This window comes from Python bivittatus, unplaced genomic scaffold (genome assembly GCF_059951505.1).
Source record: "Python bivittatus isolate LINGU-HERP-01145 unplaced genomic scaffold, Pbiv_v1 ctg000480_np1212, whole genome shotgun sequence".
Classification (NCBI taxonomy): domain Eukaryota; kingdom Metazoa; phylum Chordata; class Lepidosauria; order Squamata; family Pythonidae; genus Python; species Python bivittatus.
Genome location: NW_028277075.1, coordinates 9,373,214 through 9,388,982, shown reverse-complemented (window position 1 = coordinate 9,388,982; position 15,769 = coordinate 9,373,214). Strand labels below are relative to the sequence as shown.

The window sequence follows — 15,769 nt, the reverse complement described above, 5'->3', positions numbered from 1 at the left end:
TAGTCCAAAGTGACCAACAGGTGATAGGCTCATCCTGCCCCTTATGGATCACCTGAGTATACCACCATCAGCAGGGATAAGGAACCATGACAGATTATCTTCACCCTTAAACTGTCATTGGTTGCTACTGGCCTAAAAAGAAAACACATGTACAGGCAGTCCCTGGGTTAAGAACATCCGAATTACAGACAACTCATACTTACAAATGGGCTGAAATCCACTGCTGAAGCCAGCTCATCAGCTCCAGAAGGAGAACTCCGTTCGCCATTTTTAGTAACAGACAGCCCATTTATAAGTACGAGTTCCAACTTACATACAAATTTGAGTTAAAGACAGGCTTAGGAACGGAACTCATTCTTAACCCTGGGACTGCCTGTATCATTGATACAGCTAACCATGATTTAAGACTGTTTCATACATGAGCTGAGGACAAGATGAAGGCAACATTATGGGGAGCCTGCAGAATAAAGATGATGCCAGAGTGGGCAAAGATCCTTAATATGTTGCACAAACCCTATGTTTTTGTTTGAATAAACCATGGTTAAGCAAATTATGGTTTAGCATGTTATGTGAACACAAACCTTAACATACAACAGGATTCTGGGAAGTTATGAACAAATTTGAGGGGAGTTGCAGTCCCCAGAGCTGGGATTTGAGCTGAACATCCATCATCTTTCTTCAACTCTTGGCCGGGCTGCCCTCTCTCCTTGCACCCATGAAGGTGATGCCAAGTCACTCTAGTGGCTGCAGTTCTTTTCTCCTCCTTGACTAAAAATAGTCAAGCAACAACCTCCAGAACAGGTTGGTGTAGAGGCTGAGCCTGCCATGGTCCACACTCATGCCCTGCTCACATCCCCCCACACTGCTTGTATGGATGTACTTGTCAAGGGATCCAATGGAAACAAGCAATGAAAGGTGAATCTAAGTGGTGGGGAGGGTGGGGAGAGTTGTGCTAGGTCTTATGCTATGCTGGGCTTATGGGTGCTAGGGCTTATGCTTCCTGGGTTTTTCTTTGTTACAGTAATTGCCCTGCCACTCATTCTAGTAAAATTCCAGAAAGGGGAGTAAAGATGAGGATAATAGTAAGAATAGGAATACACATTAATAAGTCAATAAAGTCTGAAGAGCCAAGTTAAAAAGAAAGACAACCTTGATACTGAAGAGTTTTCCTTTTCTTTAACACCAAGCATTTAAGCGGTTTCTGTTGAAGGAACCCTTTTGTATTCCTGGAGAACAAGGGCCTACCTGTGCAAAGACTACTGAAACAGGTTTTGTAACTCTAACAGAAAAAAATCCTCATTTACAGGAAATACAGGAAGTGGGGTGGGCAGAAAAACCTGGTATCCAACTGGCTACATCCTCCTAGAAGGAGATCCAAGAGGAGAGATCTCCCTTTCATGTGTGCCTAGGAATAAAGGCAAAGAGGAAGACCTTGAATTAGCAGTCTGGTAAACAAAGAGCAGGCAGAGTACGAAATAAAGAGGGAACACAGAGGGAATTCCTAACAATCCATATCTACTGCTTCTTGTGGTCAGTAGATTATGAGGCACTGAGAAACAATGCATCTGAAGTCTGATTGTCAACAAACTCCACGCTGGTATTGGGGGAGATGGAAGAGGTGACAAGGGTGGAGGGTGATGTCCCTCCACCCAAATGGACATGGAAAATATTTACGTATCCTAAAGAGAATAAGCAGATTAATCTGTATTTTTGTTTTTATATCACCCCCATGGTGTCCTCACATTACTGTTATTATTAACAATGATTAACATAACCATTGTTTTTGTTTGCATACTCTCTAACAGGACGCTGTTGGAAATATACTACATTTTGTATGTAGTTTAATGTTGCACTTTAGCTTCTTCATGTGCTATTACTTCATCTGTTTTGTGGTCCCACCAGTTCTTCCTTGCAGGCAAATACCATTGCAGATACTCTAATGCACCATTGTTGCTACTTTGTCATGCCAGTTTGACAAAGTTGTTTGTAGTCAGTCTGTGTGATCTTCTTGCAGCAGCTAACTAGATGGTCCACTGTTTCTTCAGCTTCTTTGGAGAGGCGGCATTTGCTGTTGGTTGCTGTCTTCTCAATTCTGTCTTTGTATGCATCTTTGTTCTTAAGGCTTGGTCTTGTGCAGCCAGAATTAGCACCTCTGCTCTTTCTTCAACTTTCATGCTCTTAGCCATTGCCAGGTCCTGTTGTTATCTGCTTTGCTAGGTTTTTTTTTGTGTGTGTGTGTGTACTGGCCATGTAATACTTTGTCTTGCCATTTCTCTTTTTTATTCTTCATTTGGTCTTTCTTATAGGCCAGTTTGGTTTCTTTGGTATTTAGTAAGCCTTCATGGTGTACTAGCTTCAGCGCATCTTCTTCACTGTCCTTCAGATATTCTTCCAATGCCCTTTTTTCTTCTTCAACTGTCTGGTGTACTTGTAACATTCCACACTCACCTATGCTCCTTGGTAAGTAGAGTCTGTCAATGTCGGTGTGTGGATGAAGGACATGATTCATTGTCATTATTTTTCTGGGCTTCCTATCTAGGTCTTTTAGTTCAGCTTGACTCCAGTCTACTATTCCAGCTGTATATCTAATGGCTGGAATTGCCCAGGTGTTAATTGCCTTGATGGTATTTCTGCCGCTGAGTTTGGACTTTAAGATGTTCTTCACTCTACTGATGTATTCACTACAAACCTTCTTCTTGACTTCAGTGTGCTTGTGCTTGATGTTGTCAGTCTGAAGGATATCCAGGTATTTGTAGTGATCTTCTTCATCCAGACTCTTGATGTTATTTCCATTGAGCATCTTGATTCTTTCAGCTTTCACTATTTTTCCATTGTTGATGGTAAGGGTGGCACATTTGTTCAGTCCAAACTCTTGGCTGTATATCTGGACAGTGTTGAGCACTGATTCCATTTCAGATGGTGTTTTTTCATACAGCTTCAGATCGTCCATGCAAAGGAGATGGGATAACCTGGCAGATGTTTTTGATGTTTGATAGCCATGGTCAGACTTGTTCAGTATTGTTGACAGAGGAATCAATGCCGTGACAAACAATAGTGGTAATAGTGAGTCTCCTTGAAAGATTCCTCTCTTGATGTTAACCTTTCCAGTCTATCACCATTGACCAGCAACTGTGTCTTCCATTGTCCCATTGATCTTTGCACAAAGCTTCTGATGTTTTACTGACTCCTGTTATTTCTAGACCCTTGATTATCCAGTCATGTGGCAGGGAGTTGAATGCCTTCCTGTAATCAATCCAAGCTACATTCGAGTTGATCTTCCTTCTCTTACAGCTTTCCAAAATCATCTTGTCAATTAGGAGCTGATCTTTGGTCCCTCTGCTATTTGGGTGGTTTCCTTTCTGCTCAGATAGAAAGAGCTTGTTTTCAACTAGGTGCTGTTAGACTGCATCAACTATCACACCAGTTAGGAATTTGAAAGTTGTTGGCAAGCAGGTAATTGGCCTGTAGTTGCCTGGTGCTGCCCCTTTTGCTGGATCTTTCATTATCAGGTAGCTTTTGCCAGATGTTAACTAATCTTCAATTTCACCTCCTTGCAGTCAGATGTTTCAACCAAAAACCATGCAGTTCATCTTCACCTGGTGCTGACCAATTATTGATCTTCCTTGCCCTTTTCTCCACCATTCTGCTGTCATTACAAGTTCTTTTATTTCATCTTCTTTTTTATTCTTATCCATCTCCTTTATCCAAGTTGCATTCCTGTTGTGTTTCTTTGGGTTGTCCGATAGCTGCACCCAGAACTGCACTGTTTCTTCTTCGTCAGATGTTAACTGGTTCATTGCAGTTTCTCCATTGATGGATTGGTAGAATCATTTCTAATTTGACTGAAATTGGAGATTCTGCCTATATTGTGCAATTCGGGCTTTATAACTGCTGACCTTCTTGGCTATGATTGTTATTTGCTGCTTTATTTTTTCCAATGCTTCCTTGATCTTCCTTGTTTCTAGGTGATATTTCTTGATCAGGTATTTGGTCTTTTTGTTCTTTAGCTTCTTTTCTTTCATCTGTTCTAGCTTGTTTGCATCTGATCTTAGCATGCTGATCTTGTTTTCCAACCTGATCTTCCATTTGGTGGTACACTGTTTGGCTTTTTTCTTATTTGTTGATTTTGCATCCAAGATATTCTACTACTACTACTACTACTACTGCTGCTATTTGAACTGTATGGTTTTAAACCCAGCTACAAATAATAATAAACAGTTTTAATCCTCTGCAAACTGCCCAGTACCGTTAGCAAGTGGGCAGCCTTAGGAATGAATGAATGAATGAGTGACTGTTTCTCTGCCTATTTCAGCTAGCCATCATAGAGTATCTGGAGGACACCCAACCACTCCCAAGGCTCCTTCCACAGGATCCAAAGAAGAGAGCTCTGGTCCGGATGATCTCAAATCATGTTGCTTCTGGAATTCAGCCACTGCAGGTAAGCATCTGCTTGCTGTGGCTGCCTGTCTTTCTAACACTGTTGACTTAAAAAATGTTTCTGACATTGACATACCTCTACAGAGAAGACAGCTTTATCGGTAACTTTTATCATCATATTGAGTTTTAATCATGGTGTTTAGATACTGCACCTGCAACATCCAAAGTATTTGAGAACAAAGAAAATAGAGCATTGAGAAAATTGTGATCTTATTGAAGGATCCTATTTGAAACCATCTTTCTATTCTAGTGCAGTTGTTTGTGTAAAATCAATGAAAATTAAACATTCCCTGCTTATAGGTGTTACAATCTAAAAAAAATGACACAAAAGGAAAAAGTGTGAAATGGGGAAGAGGAAAACAAAAACACTTTGGCACTACTCAGTTAATAGTATGTATAGTGATCAACCAGAAATGATGCAGAGGAAGAGCACTGTGAGACAGTTTTATTCCTGTATGTGTTAGCCACTTTCTCTTGTCAGAAGGAAATCTTACCAGGATCGTTTTCTGAGCTGGGAATCAAATGCGCAGGCAGTTGCTTGAAACAGAGGTGAAGTTTATTTCCGAGAGCACAACGTACAGAGTCAGCCATTGGATGCGGCAGTGCTAAGTCTTCCCTGAAAGCCCTTTATATAGGGGACCCTTGCCTTTTGTTCCCCAAAAGCAGGCCCTTGAGGAATTCTGAGAAAGTGTACTTAGCAGTTGTTCCCAGAGGAAGCGCTCTGCAGTCAGGCACCTGCTGAGCCGTGGTTTCTGCAGTTACTGCTTGTTTAGCATTGTTGGTTGAAACAGTAATCTCCTCGAAGAAAGGACCCCTTCTTATTTAATCAAGGGGACCTCCAATTAAAGTCAGCCTGAAAGGAATATTTACCCAAATAGACTGGTACTTCCTGCTGCATTTTAATCTTTGTGTTGAGCCCATTCTAACTGTAATTTTTAACCTTTTGCCCTGACTATGGCAGGAGACTGGAGGGAGGGAGGAAGACAGTATGGTGGGAGGAAGATTTCCTTCCCACACTCTCAAGTGAAGATATGGGCAAAGAGTCCTTCTTTCCCTGTTGTAATTGCAGCTTAAGCAAATCTGGGGTCTGGACTGTACAAAGAAGTGAGCTGCCTCCTTGCCTAAAAGCTCACTTATGCTCATACTGGATGGAGTGATTGGGAAATGGTTAAAGAAGCTACATCTTGATTTTTGCATGGTAATTAACATGCTGTCCTTCAGCATTGATTAATAGCTTTATTTTGTTTTGTTTTAATAGCCACCCGTCTCAACAATAGTGATTTCTTTATGGAAGAAAACAAGACCATAGGAGGATAACAGGAAACGACACTGAAAACCCCTTGTTGGATGGATTTATTCCACTCAATTTCAGCTGCTCCTGTAGAATATTTTCTACTGTTATAAAGCAGAGCCAGGGAAACTTGTAGCTTGTTATGTATCGTCCCTAGTTATTAGCTGTGCTGGCTAGGGTTGGAGTCCAACAACATCTAGAAGGTCACAGGTTCTCCATTTGTAACATATACTGTAATATGGATTAAATTACTGCTTCCTTAATAACAGTATCTGCTATCCTTTTGCTGCTGAAAGTTAGGTTTATCTGGAGTAAGACCTGACTGTTGTTCAATGACAAACTATATCCTAAATCTATATATAGACAGTATATCTCAGTCTCCACTTACATTTTTCAGAATCTGGCTTTGCTGCAACAGATGGGAGAGAAAAAACTAGATTGGGCACAACATGTCATTTCTCGAGGCTTCAAAGGTAAGTTTCAGGATGAAATGTTCAGCTGGATTTAAGTCATTTACAAATATGGCAAGGCTTTTTTTTTGGAGAAGCCTGTTCTTATGTCTGTCTTGTACTGGGAGTCCCTGCAGAATGAGTAACCTAAAGCAATCCTTCAGGGAGCTTCTGGGAAATTAAAATAGAATATTCCTTATAACCCTTTTCCTAGAGAAACAGACCAGTGGGAAAGGATCTCCAGGAAGCTTTCACATGATGTTTTATAGTTTATTTTTCAGTCAACCTTTAAAATACACTGTCAAAACCAAGCAGGAATGATGGTTTGTGACACTCATGGAGAATACTGTAAAGATCTTATTGCTGGTTGAATGAAAACAAGTGAGAAAAAAAACCTTAATATTCAAAACTTTAAATATTAAAACAGATAGTTGGGATAGGATAGTGTCATAGCAGCAAAGACTGTATCAGTGTGGACCGCAGATGGGGTTGTACTTCAAGTGAAACATATGCTGTTGTTCAATAGGAAACAGCAACCCAAGAAGAAAATGGATAATCTGGTTTACTTGACACACGTGTTAGGGTTGCAGTTGAAGAGAGGTTCTACATTCCTCCATTTGCTGATACAATCCACTCTATGATCAGGACTCTAGCAATATGTTCAGTAACTACCCATGAGCAGGGCTGAGTGTCACTATGAAACAAATTCAGAAAGAAGCCTGAGCTCCTAGTCATGTTTGAGGTCAGAAGCTAGTTGCTCAGCAGCTAACAACAGGATTCACAAGCCCATGTTCTTACATGATGTCCAAAATGAGGGGATAGAGAGGTGGTGGGAGTTTTTTCCCCAAAGAGAAAGAATTGGAGAGTATAAAAGACTCAGTCCTTTCCCCCTAATACAGTGGAACCTCGGTTTACGAACTTAATTCGTTCCGTGATTCTGGTCGCACCCCGAATTGGTCGCAACCCGAAGGAAATTTCCCCATAAGGTTCAATGTAATTACCGTTAATCCGTTCTGGCGTGGAGAACAGGGAGGCGGCTATTGCTTGGAGGGAGAGTCCCCCTCCCTACGACGTGTCAGGGGCGGAAAATGGCCGCAGACCACGTGTCAGGGGCGGAAAAATGGCCGCAGACCACGTGTCGGGGCGGAAAAATGGCCGCGGACCGTGTCATGGGAGGGAAAATGGCCGTGTATCCTGTTCATACCCCGAGGTGGAGTTTGCAAACCGAGGTAAATTTTTGCGGCCGGAGCTGGTCGTAACCCGAAAAGTTCGTTAACAGAGGCGTTCTGTAACATTCACGCAGTTACCGCGGGCCTCTCACGAGCGAGGGGAAAGAAGACACCAAACTGATTCTCCTTTGAGGGGGATGAGAGCGCCCAGACCGGAGTCTGGAAACCTCTTTTATTGAGTACATCAGAGGGCTGGGTTAGTACATCAGAGGGCTGGGTTAAGCATATATACGTCACACTACCTAATACAAGCCCATAACCATATATGATAATACATGAAACACAAGGGATCATGTGCTCCGATTGAGCACGTGACAAGCTGCGGGGGCTTGCCTCCTGAAATTTGAGGCTTTTCCCCAGGTTGTTGCTGGTACTTTCCATGCTAGCTTCCTTGTTAGTGTACGACTGATTTTACTAGTCTGCACTAACAGAAATGCCTAGCATGTGATGGGGTGTTTTTATTATTTTAAAGAGCAGCTTCCTCCTCATCACTGATAAAGGTGAGTTGAGGTTTGCAAAAAAGCTGTTCAGGTGCCACTGGTTCCGTGGTTGGGAGAGGCAGGTATTTATGAGTGCAGACCATGTTGACCTGTGCTTCTATGGTACCCAGTCTGTCCTGAAAAAACCTTATAAGCCTATTAAGGACACAAGGACCAACTGTACATGCTATAATCACAGTCCAGCGAGAGTGCTAACCAAGGTTGTGAGCCACGGGGAGAGATTAAACCATCCCTCAAACCATCCTTGTTGGTCTTCGCGCTCTCGTCTGCGAGCATTCAGGCCCTCTCTCAGTTTGGTCATGGATTCTTGAACAATTCCAGAATGGTCAGCATAGAAGCAGCACTCTTCCTTCAAGGCCACACACACACACTTACCCACGTCCTTCCCAACCAGGCTGCCAGGCACTAGCTAGAGGGATGGAAGCCACCAAGTCTGACCTATTCCTCCCCTTGGCATCGAGTTAAACAGGAGATGCCACAAAATGGGGTTCACTCATCACCCACTCAGAGCATTACAGGTTTTTTTAGGTATTCTTGCCAATAGGTTTGCTGTCCAGTTGACATGGAAATACAATATTTCCAGAAAACAATTTTAACACATTGAAAGATTGAGGAAATTAATATAAAAACAAATAATACAAACAACAAGGTCTGAACAATTTTCCTTCCCCAGGATCCAAAGTCTGGTAACCAAGATGTGAGCCATGACCAGCTCCATCCCTCTGGATCTTGGGAAATGTGAGAGGCTAGAATTTTTAAGCTTGGCTAGTTTTGTCTCAATGTAAGACTTCTGATGAATAGCAAATGTAGTTTGATCAAGACACAGCTGGGTGACCCCAATCAACACATTAACAAAAAATGTTGATGGAATCACACCTCACAACACAAACATCAGAGGCTTTATAGACATTTAAATCTATAATCAGATAATACATCCCCTCATACAAGGGATTTTTGGGACGGTCTGAACAAGTGAAAGGTGGTTCTTAGGAAGGTGAACTTAAATGTAACTTTTTCTTCTGGTTACCAAGGGAATGGCATACAAGATTTTTCTTATCTCTCTCTGGAATGCAGGGCCTCACAACTGTTGCGAAAAGCTTGATACAACATTGAGCTTGTACTCGGCTAATTGCTTATTAGAAGACAATCGGGCATTCAGCAAAGAGATAAGGGGGAGGAAGAAACCAGTGCTCTTTACAAAGCAAAAGCAAGTTAACCCTTTAGAAATAAAATAGAGTGCACTGTTACAGGTATGGTTATACATTATGTGAAGCATATATAAAATATATAAAATTGTGTATATATAGAGTATAAAATTGTGTATCAAAATAATGCCCTACAAGGTTAAAACAACAAAAACATTGAAAGGATTTGCAGCCTTGTCCTGCTCTTAGTCAATAGCTACACGGTTTTGGAGGACTAATATCAGTCACTTCTTCATTGGTTACACCTGAAAGATTCAGGGTCATTCTCCTCTAGTTTGTCCATGGTTCAGGTTCTGGAGAAGATCCAAAGTGAAAAAACATTCCCTCCCACAAGTCATTAGTGAAATTCTTTAAAGCAGTAACATCTCTTAATGTCTCTAGGCTGGAGGGTATTCCAAAGAAACAGGTAGATGTGATTCCTCCCACTGCCAAAAGTCACCCTACGCAAAAGCTGAGCTGTTCATAGCTGTTTGTGCCAGTTCTACAAAAAAAATTGTTGTTAGAACTGTGCTGCAGAGCTTCTAGGCATTGTCCCAGCAGGAGAATTTGGATGTACTGTAGATCTTCATGCTTGGATCCTGTGGATAAAATCAAAAGGGTGGGGGGACAAAAACAAACAAACAAACAAACAAAAAGCAAAGGAAAACAAAGAAAGGGGGGGGAACAAAAAAAAAAAGGGAATAGAAAAGAAAAATAACCTAGCCTATTTACACAAGTTACACAGGCTTAACTTGGGAACGGTGCCACCATCTGTTTGTGTCCAGGTACACTAGATGGGGTGAAATTACATCAAGGACTGTATGTGGTCCCTTCCATCGTGGTCCCAGGGCTCCTCCTGGTTTTCCTTTTTTCACCATAACTTGATCCCCTGGTTTAATGTAATTGTGGATTCTTTGGAAACAGCATCAGTTTGTTCCAAGGCTTTAGCTATATCTGTTCTTAGTTCTGCTAGGTTTTTTAAGCCATTCGGGATTCCAATTCACATATCCTCCCCTTCCAGCTTCAGTTCCTGCTGGAGCAGAAAAAAAACTGCTCTTTCTCCTTAACTTTCCCTACATCTTCCTCTTCTGATCCATGCTTTCCTCCCTGACTTCTCTATAACTGCTTCACCCGCGCCTACAAGCTTCTAGTAGGAGCCCCATCCCATCTCTCCATGTTTTCTTTCAGCTTTCGCCACACTTGCACACGCTCCTCTCCATTCCCTACTCTCTGCCCCTGATTACTCCACAAATTCCTATTCCTGCTGTCTCCCCCACTTCTTTTCCACCTATCTCTTATTATTCGCACCTCCCCCACAGTCTTTACTTTACTTTCCTCTCCAACATTTCCAACAGCTTTCCTTGCTTCTCGCAGATCTGTTTCCAAAGTGGCCAAGTCTAATGGGTATGTTACAGACGCTGCTCCCAGGTTCAGCCTATGGTCACTCACACACACACTCACAGCCTGTTGAGGCACGCGGATCTTGTCAGCCCCCTTTGCTTTCTACCTGGATTTCCAGATAGGTGCAGCTGGAGCAGACAGACACACAGCCCTGGTCAACAGCGTGGAAATAATTGGGGAAACACACAAATCACTTCCAACCAAGCACTGGGGCACAAGAGGTTCTTTATAATACACAGAGACCCAGACAATCAGCATTTGCATTTTCATAGGCTAGTTTTAATAACAATTCATTACGAGCGTCCTCATTGTCAATCTGACGCTCAATGGCTAATTGGAGACGGCTAAGAAATTCAGAATAATTTTCAATAGATCCCTGCATGATTTTTGAAAAGGATTGTGTGGGGGTGGCTGAGGAATCATCAACTTTCCACAATGCAGATATAGCTGCTTGTGAAACCAAGGGAAATGAAGCCCTTGGAGAGTTGATTTGAGTGGCAGCAGTTGTAAAAATTCCTTGTCCCAGCAAGTGATCATTAGTTACATTTGCAGGGAAACCATCCTGCACAATAAGGGCAGTTTGTTTTTGATATTCTGACCACCACACAACATACTGAGCAGGAGTTAAAATCATATTACACAGCATTTGCCAATCAGAAATCATCATGTCAGAAGAATTTGCAAGTGTTAAAAACAAGCCCATAGAATAGCGAGATTGTAAGCCATAAGTAGTTACAGCAGTTTTAATATCCTTTACAACTTTATAAGACAAAGGAGCAAACACTTGGATAGGAGGGTTATTGGGGTTGTTGGGATCGGGAATATATGAGACAGGGAAGGCAGCACAAGTTTGCATATCCTCCAAATCTAATTCCCCTCTAGCACGAGCCTCTATCATGGCGCGTACCAGGGGTCTGGCAGTTGGAGTTGCCGGAGGAGGGAAAAGTTCCTCATCCCTTTCCTTTGTTGTTAGAGGGAGAGGGGGGGGCCGATGGCAAATGGCCCTAAATTCCTCATCCCTTTCCTTTTGATGTTAGAGGGAGAGGGGGGGCCGATGGTGAATGGCCCTCGTAAAGAGAAGGCGCTGTGATTTCAGCAGCAGCCATCCTCGGCTCCTCATCGTAAACTTCCAGAGCTTCTAAAAGAATACGGCAGGAGACAATAATTTGCTGTGGAGCTTTTGGTGGCTCATCTAAATACTTCAAAATCTTTCTCCACAATGTGGCTTTTGTTGACCCGGTCTCAGGATAGACCGGACATTTGAGCCAGACATATTTTAGCAGTTCAGCTAGCCTTTTTTTCTTAATTGGAGGCAATGGGGTGCCTCGATTAGAAAGAATAATGTTAGAGGCCTTGAGAAGGTTTCCAGGTTCGTGGAGGTGCACAATCTGAGACTTGGACAACCCACCTCCCATACTTACGAGGGGGCCGGCAGGCGGCTGGGATGCGTTGAGCCCGTTCTCGGGCGTAAGCACCGGAGGTCTCAGGCGGAGGGAGAAGGGGCCTTGAGAAGGTTTCCAAGTTCGTGGAGGTACGCAACCTGGGGCTTGGACAACCCGCCTCTGATACCTACGAGAGAGCCGGCAGGCGGCTGGGATGCATCGAGCCCTTTTCCCGGGCGTGAGTATCGGAGGTCTCAGGCGGAGGGCGACGGACGATTACCCAGTTATTGGGGATCACGTCAGGGTCACCAGTTGTAACATTCACGCAGTTACAGCGGGCCTCTCACGAGTGAGGGGAAAGAAGACACCAAACTGATTCTCCTTTGAGGGGGATGAGAGCGCCCAGACCGGAGTCTGGAAACCTCTTTTATTGAGTACATCAGAGGGCTGGGTTAGTACATCAGAGGGCTGGGTTAAGCATATATACGTCACACTACCTAATACAAGCCCATAACCATATATGATAATACATGAAACACAAGGGATCATGTGCTCCGATTGAGCACGTGACAAGCTGCGGGGGCTTGCCTCCTGAAATTTGAGGCTTTACCCCATGTTGTTGCTGGTACTTTTCCATGCTAGCTTCCTTGTTAGTGTACGACTGATTTTACTAGTCTGCACTAACAGAAATGCCTAGCATGTGATGGGGTGTTATAATGCAACAGCGTTCGTAATCTGAGGTACCACTGTACACTGGTTTCCCTTTCCAATTATTTCCTTGGGCACTTTTCCATGTAGTGGATCTTTTTCAGTGCCGTGCCACTCCATGTACTGGAGGCAAAAATGGTTATCAGGTCTCTAGAACAGCTTTCTCTCTGCTCAAATTGGCAGTCATCCAATGAAATGGCACAATTGGATTGCTAAAGTTGACAAAAGCAAATTCTTCTTTAGAAGCATGTAATTAAATTATGGCACTTACTACCGCACAGTGCAGTGATAGCCACTAACTTAGATGGTTTTGAAAGACAGGACTAATCCTTGGAAGGTATTGGTGGCTCTTAGTTATGGTAGCTGTGTATTTGTTGTCTCCAGTATTAGAAGCATGATGATGCTCAGTAATGCTGGCTGGGGAGCAGAAGTGGGAAAGTGTAGGATGCTGAGCTAGACAGATTTTTGCTCTGATCAGGAAGGGATTCTCTTACATTCTTGCCTTGAATATGTTCACAGTATGTTTTTCCCCCACTCAAGTAAACTTTTCAGCCCAAGTTCTACTTTTACATGCTACAACAAATTTTAAAAATATGTAGGGATTATTTCATTCTCTTATACTGTTTATCTTGTACAGGTAGTCCCCAGTTTAAGAACAAGTTCCATTCCCAAGGTCTGTCCTTAAGTTGAATTTGTACATAAGCCGGAATGGTATTATTGTATAATAATGTATAAGTAGTATTGTGTAATTAACTTGAACCATTGTGTATTTGACATGAATCATCGTGCATTTAACTCAAATGTTGCCACCATAGTCTTCATTCTTAACTATGAGTCATCTGTAAACTGAGCATTATTAACCTGGGGATTACCTGTACTCATATTAGAATATTGTAAATGGCAGTCTATTTAAGCCCTACATCATTCCTGATTTCCAACAATGGTTTTACTTTCTCTTCCTACAGCTTTGGAACAGATCCTGCAGGAAACAGCCGGCCGCTACTGTGTTGGGGATGAGGTATCACAAGCTGAAATTATAGGTTTCTGATCATAAAGGGGCCTAAAAAACTCATAATTAGTAATGTTTGCATAATCAGTGTGTTAGGGAGCATTCCAGATTTCATTTGGCTATGAAAGGAAGAAATAATTGGTCTGTATCTTGGCATCAGTTAATAGATCCAGTATGAAACAGCCCAACAAAAGTCACATAAGCAAATGGCATACTGATGTATTCCAGTCTTCCTATATCTTATATTACAGTATCACCCTTTAACACCGATAGCCCTGAGCAGTATAATTTGATCAAGTTCTATGATTCTCAGTTGCTTACCCGTAACATTAACAGAGTTGTGTTACTGTATTATCCAAGGTGTCACCTTTAAGAGTTTGTCTTCCTTTTTCTCTGTCCCCATCTTAATTTTCCAGCCATTTAAGGGATCTCTAACCAGGGTTGTAACTATTTTATCCAGTACTGGGTACAAGAAAATTAGGTGAAGCAATCATCACACTATGTTTTGATGCTCTGCTTCTTTTGTACGTCAACTTGGTGTTTGATGGTCAACACTGAATGTGTTCAGTAATATACTAGCCTGGAGAAAATACAAATGCAGCTAAAAAGTCTTTACAGACTGCTTCACAAACGCTTCTTTGGTAGACTTGTCTTTCCCGATAAGCTTAACATTCATATTGTAGATTTGGTCACTTTATCAATGATGTACTTGTAATTTAATCTCAGGAATACAGAGTCAAGTTACATTTAAACTTTGTAGCAGTTATGAATGGTGGTACTTAGAGAGTTATTTTTGTTTCTCCAATAAAAGCTAGAGAGAACAGCATAGGGACTCTGCAAATCTAGAAATTCTTGCCAATTCTTTTTAAGTGAATAGGGATTCCTTATTGACATGCTCAAACAGTAGTGTACTATGTGCCTTAAGTCTGTTCCCAAATGAATTTTGTATCCCTAACAAATAATTAACTTCCAGCATTCCTTAGTTCTGTCTCTCCCATAGTAAAGCCCATGTTTATTTTTGAACTAGAAATCCCAACTGGAATAGAAAGATGGGATGTAAATACTTCAGTTAATAAAACTATATCCAAACTTTGATTTATTTGCATTCCAAATGCAGTTAATGGTTTGAATTCCCAAAGCAGTACAGAATTGTAGCTGACCTCCATGGCAATATTTAGACAACACACTAACTGTAAAGAATTACTATCTTCACCCTCTGGATAATTTGTTTTATAACACAATATTTTTTAAAAAAATATTCATTAATCATCTGCCATATTCCTATAATCTGTATTTTTTATCAGCAGTTACTTATACCAAATGTGCTAAATGTTTTACTTGACCTAGGACAGTGACTACTTCTTAATGTAAAATACTGGAAAAAGAGATGTAGAAAAATTTGTCCAAAGCCAGCCAACCAGTCCTAGGGCAAAAATATAAAAAATCATTTATATTTTAACTTCCATAATATCACAAAAGTTATACTGTTCTCCCTGGGTTGACACCTTATAACAAGTTTTATCGCTAGGAGAAAGCATCTTGAACTGGTATTTCTCTGTTTTTTTTAGGTGACCATGGCAGACCTTTGCTTGGTCCCCCAAGTATACAATGCTGAGAGGTAAGGAAAATGGAGTTCCACAAGCTCTAAGGGGGATGACTGCTGTGATGCCTAGCAAGTAGTCAGACACATTTGTATCATTGCATGTTTAAACTGCAGTCTAATGAGGCAGCCAGCTATGTAATTACTGTAGAATGCTACTTAGCGCATAGTAGAATGGCAGCACCCTTAGGGGAGAAGGCTGGGGAATCTCAAATCCACTCCCAGAAGTCTTCTGGGTCTTCATACCCTGGTCTCATTTCCTACTTTGGGGTAGCAGCTTGGTAATTCCCATTGGCACCACCTATCTTCCAGGGAACATTTCCCGTCTTCCCCTCAGGCCCATTAGGTAGACCAGACCAGAAAATCAACTCCACATGAAAGCTAAAGCTACTTTTTAAAAAAAATATATATATTTTTTTATTTTTACAACAAACACAAAACATACACAAACAAACAAAAACATAGAAAGGCATAAAAAAAAAGCATCTTCCATTTTATACCTTGTGTCAACCAGTTACCAACTCGTTGGTGCCCCTTTCATAATCTTAAATTCTCATATCATCTATTCAAAATATACTT

The 15,769-nt window shown here is 41.7% G+C and overlaps 1 protein-coding gene across 2 annotated transcripts in view; it reads left to right on the top strand.

The window, feature by feature from the left end:
- The window catches only part of GSTZ1 (glutathione S-transferase zeta 1), a 39,238-nt gene that overhangs the window by 13,113 nt on the left and 10,356 nt on the right, over positions 1 to 15,769 (top strand). For both annotated transcript variants that reach the window (XM_088145283.1, XM_088145282.1), the window contains exons 5-8: positions 4,313 to 4,438; positions 6,126 to 6,201; positions 13,547 to 13,599; positions 15,159 to 15,208. In XM_088145283.1, the coding sequence (XP_088001409.1) occupies positions 4,313 to 4,438; positions 6,126 to 6,201; positions 13,547 to 13,599; positions 15,159 to 15,208 (305 nt within the window). The remainder of the gene's footprint in view (positions 1 to 4,312; positions 4,439 to 6,125; positions 6,202 to 13,546; positions 13,600 to 15,158; positions 15,209 to 15,769) is intronic.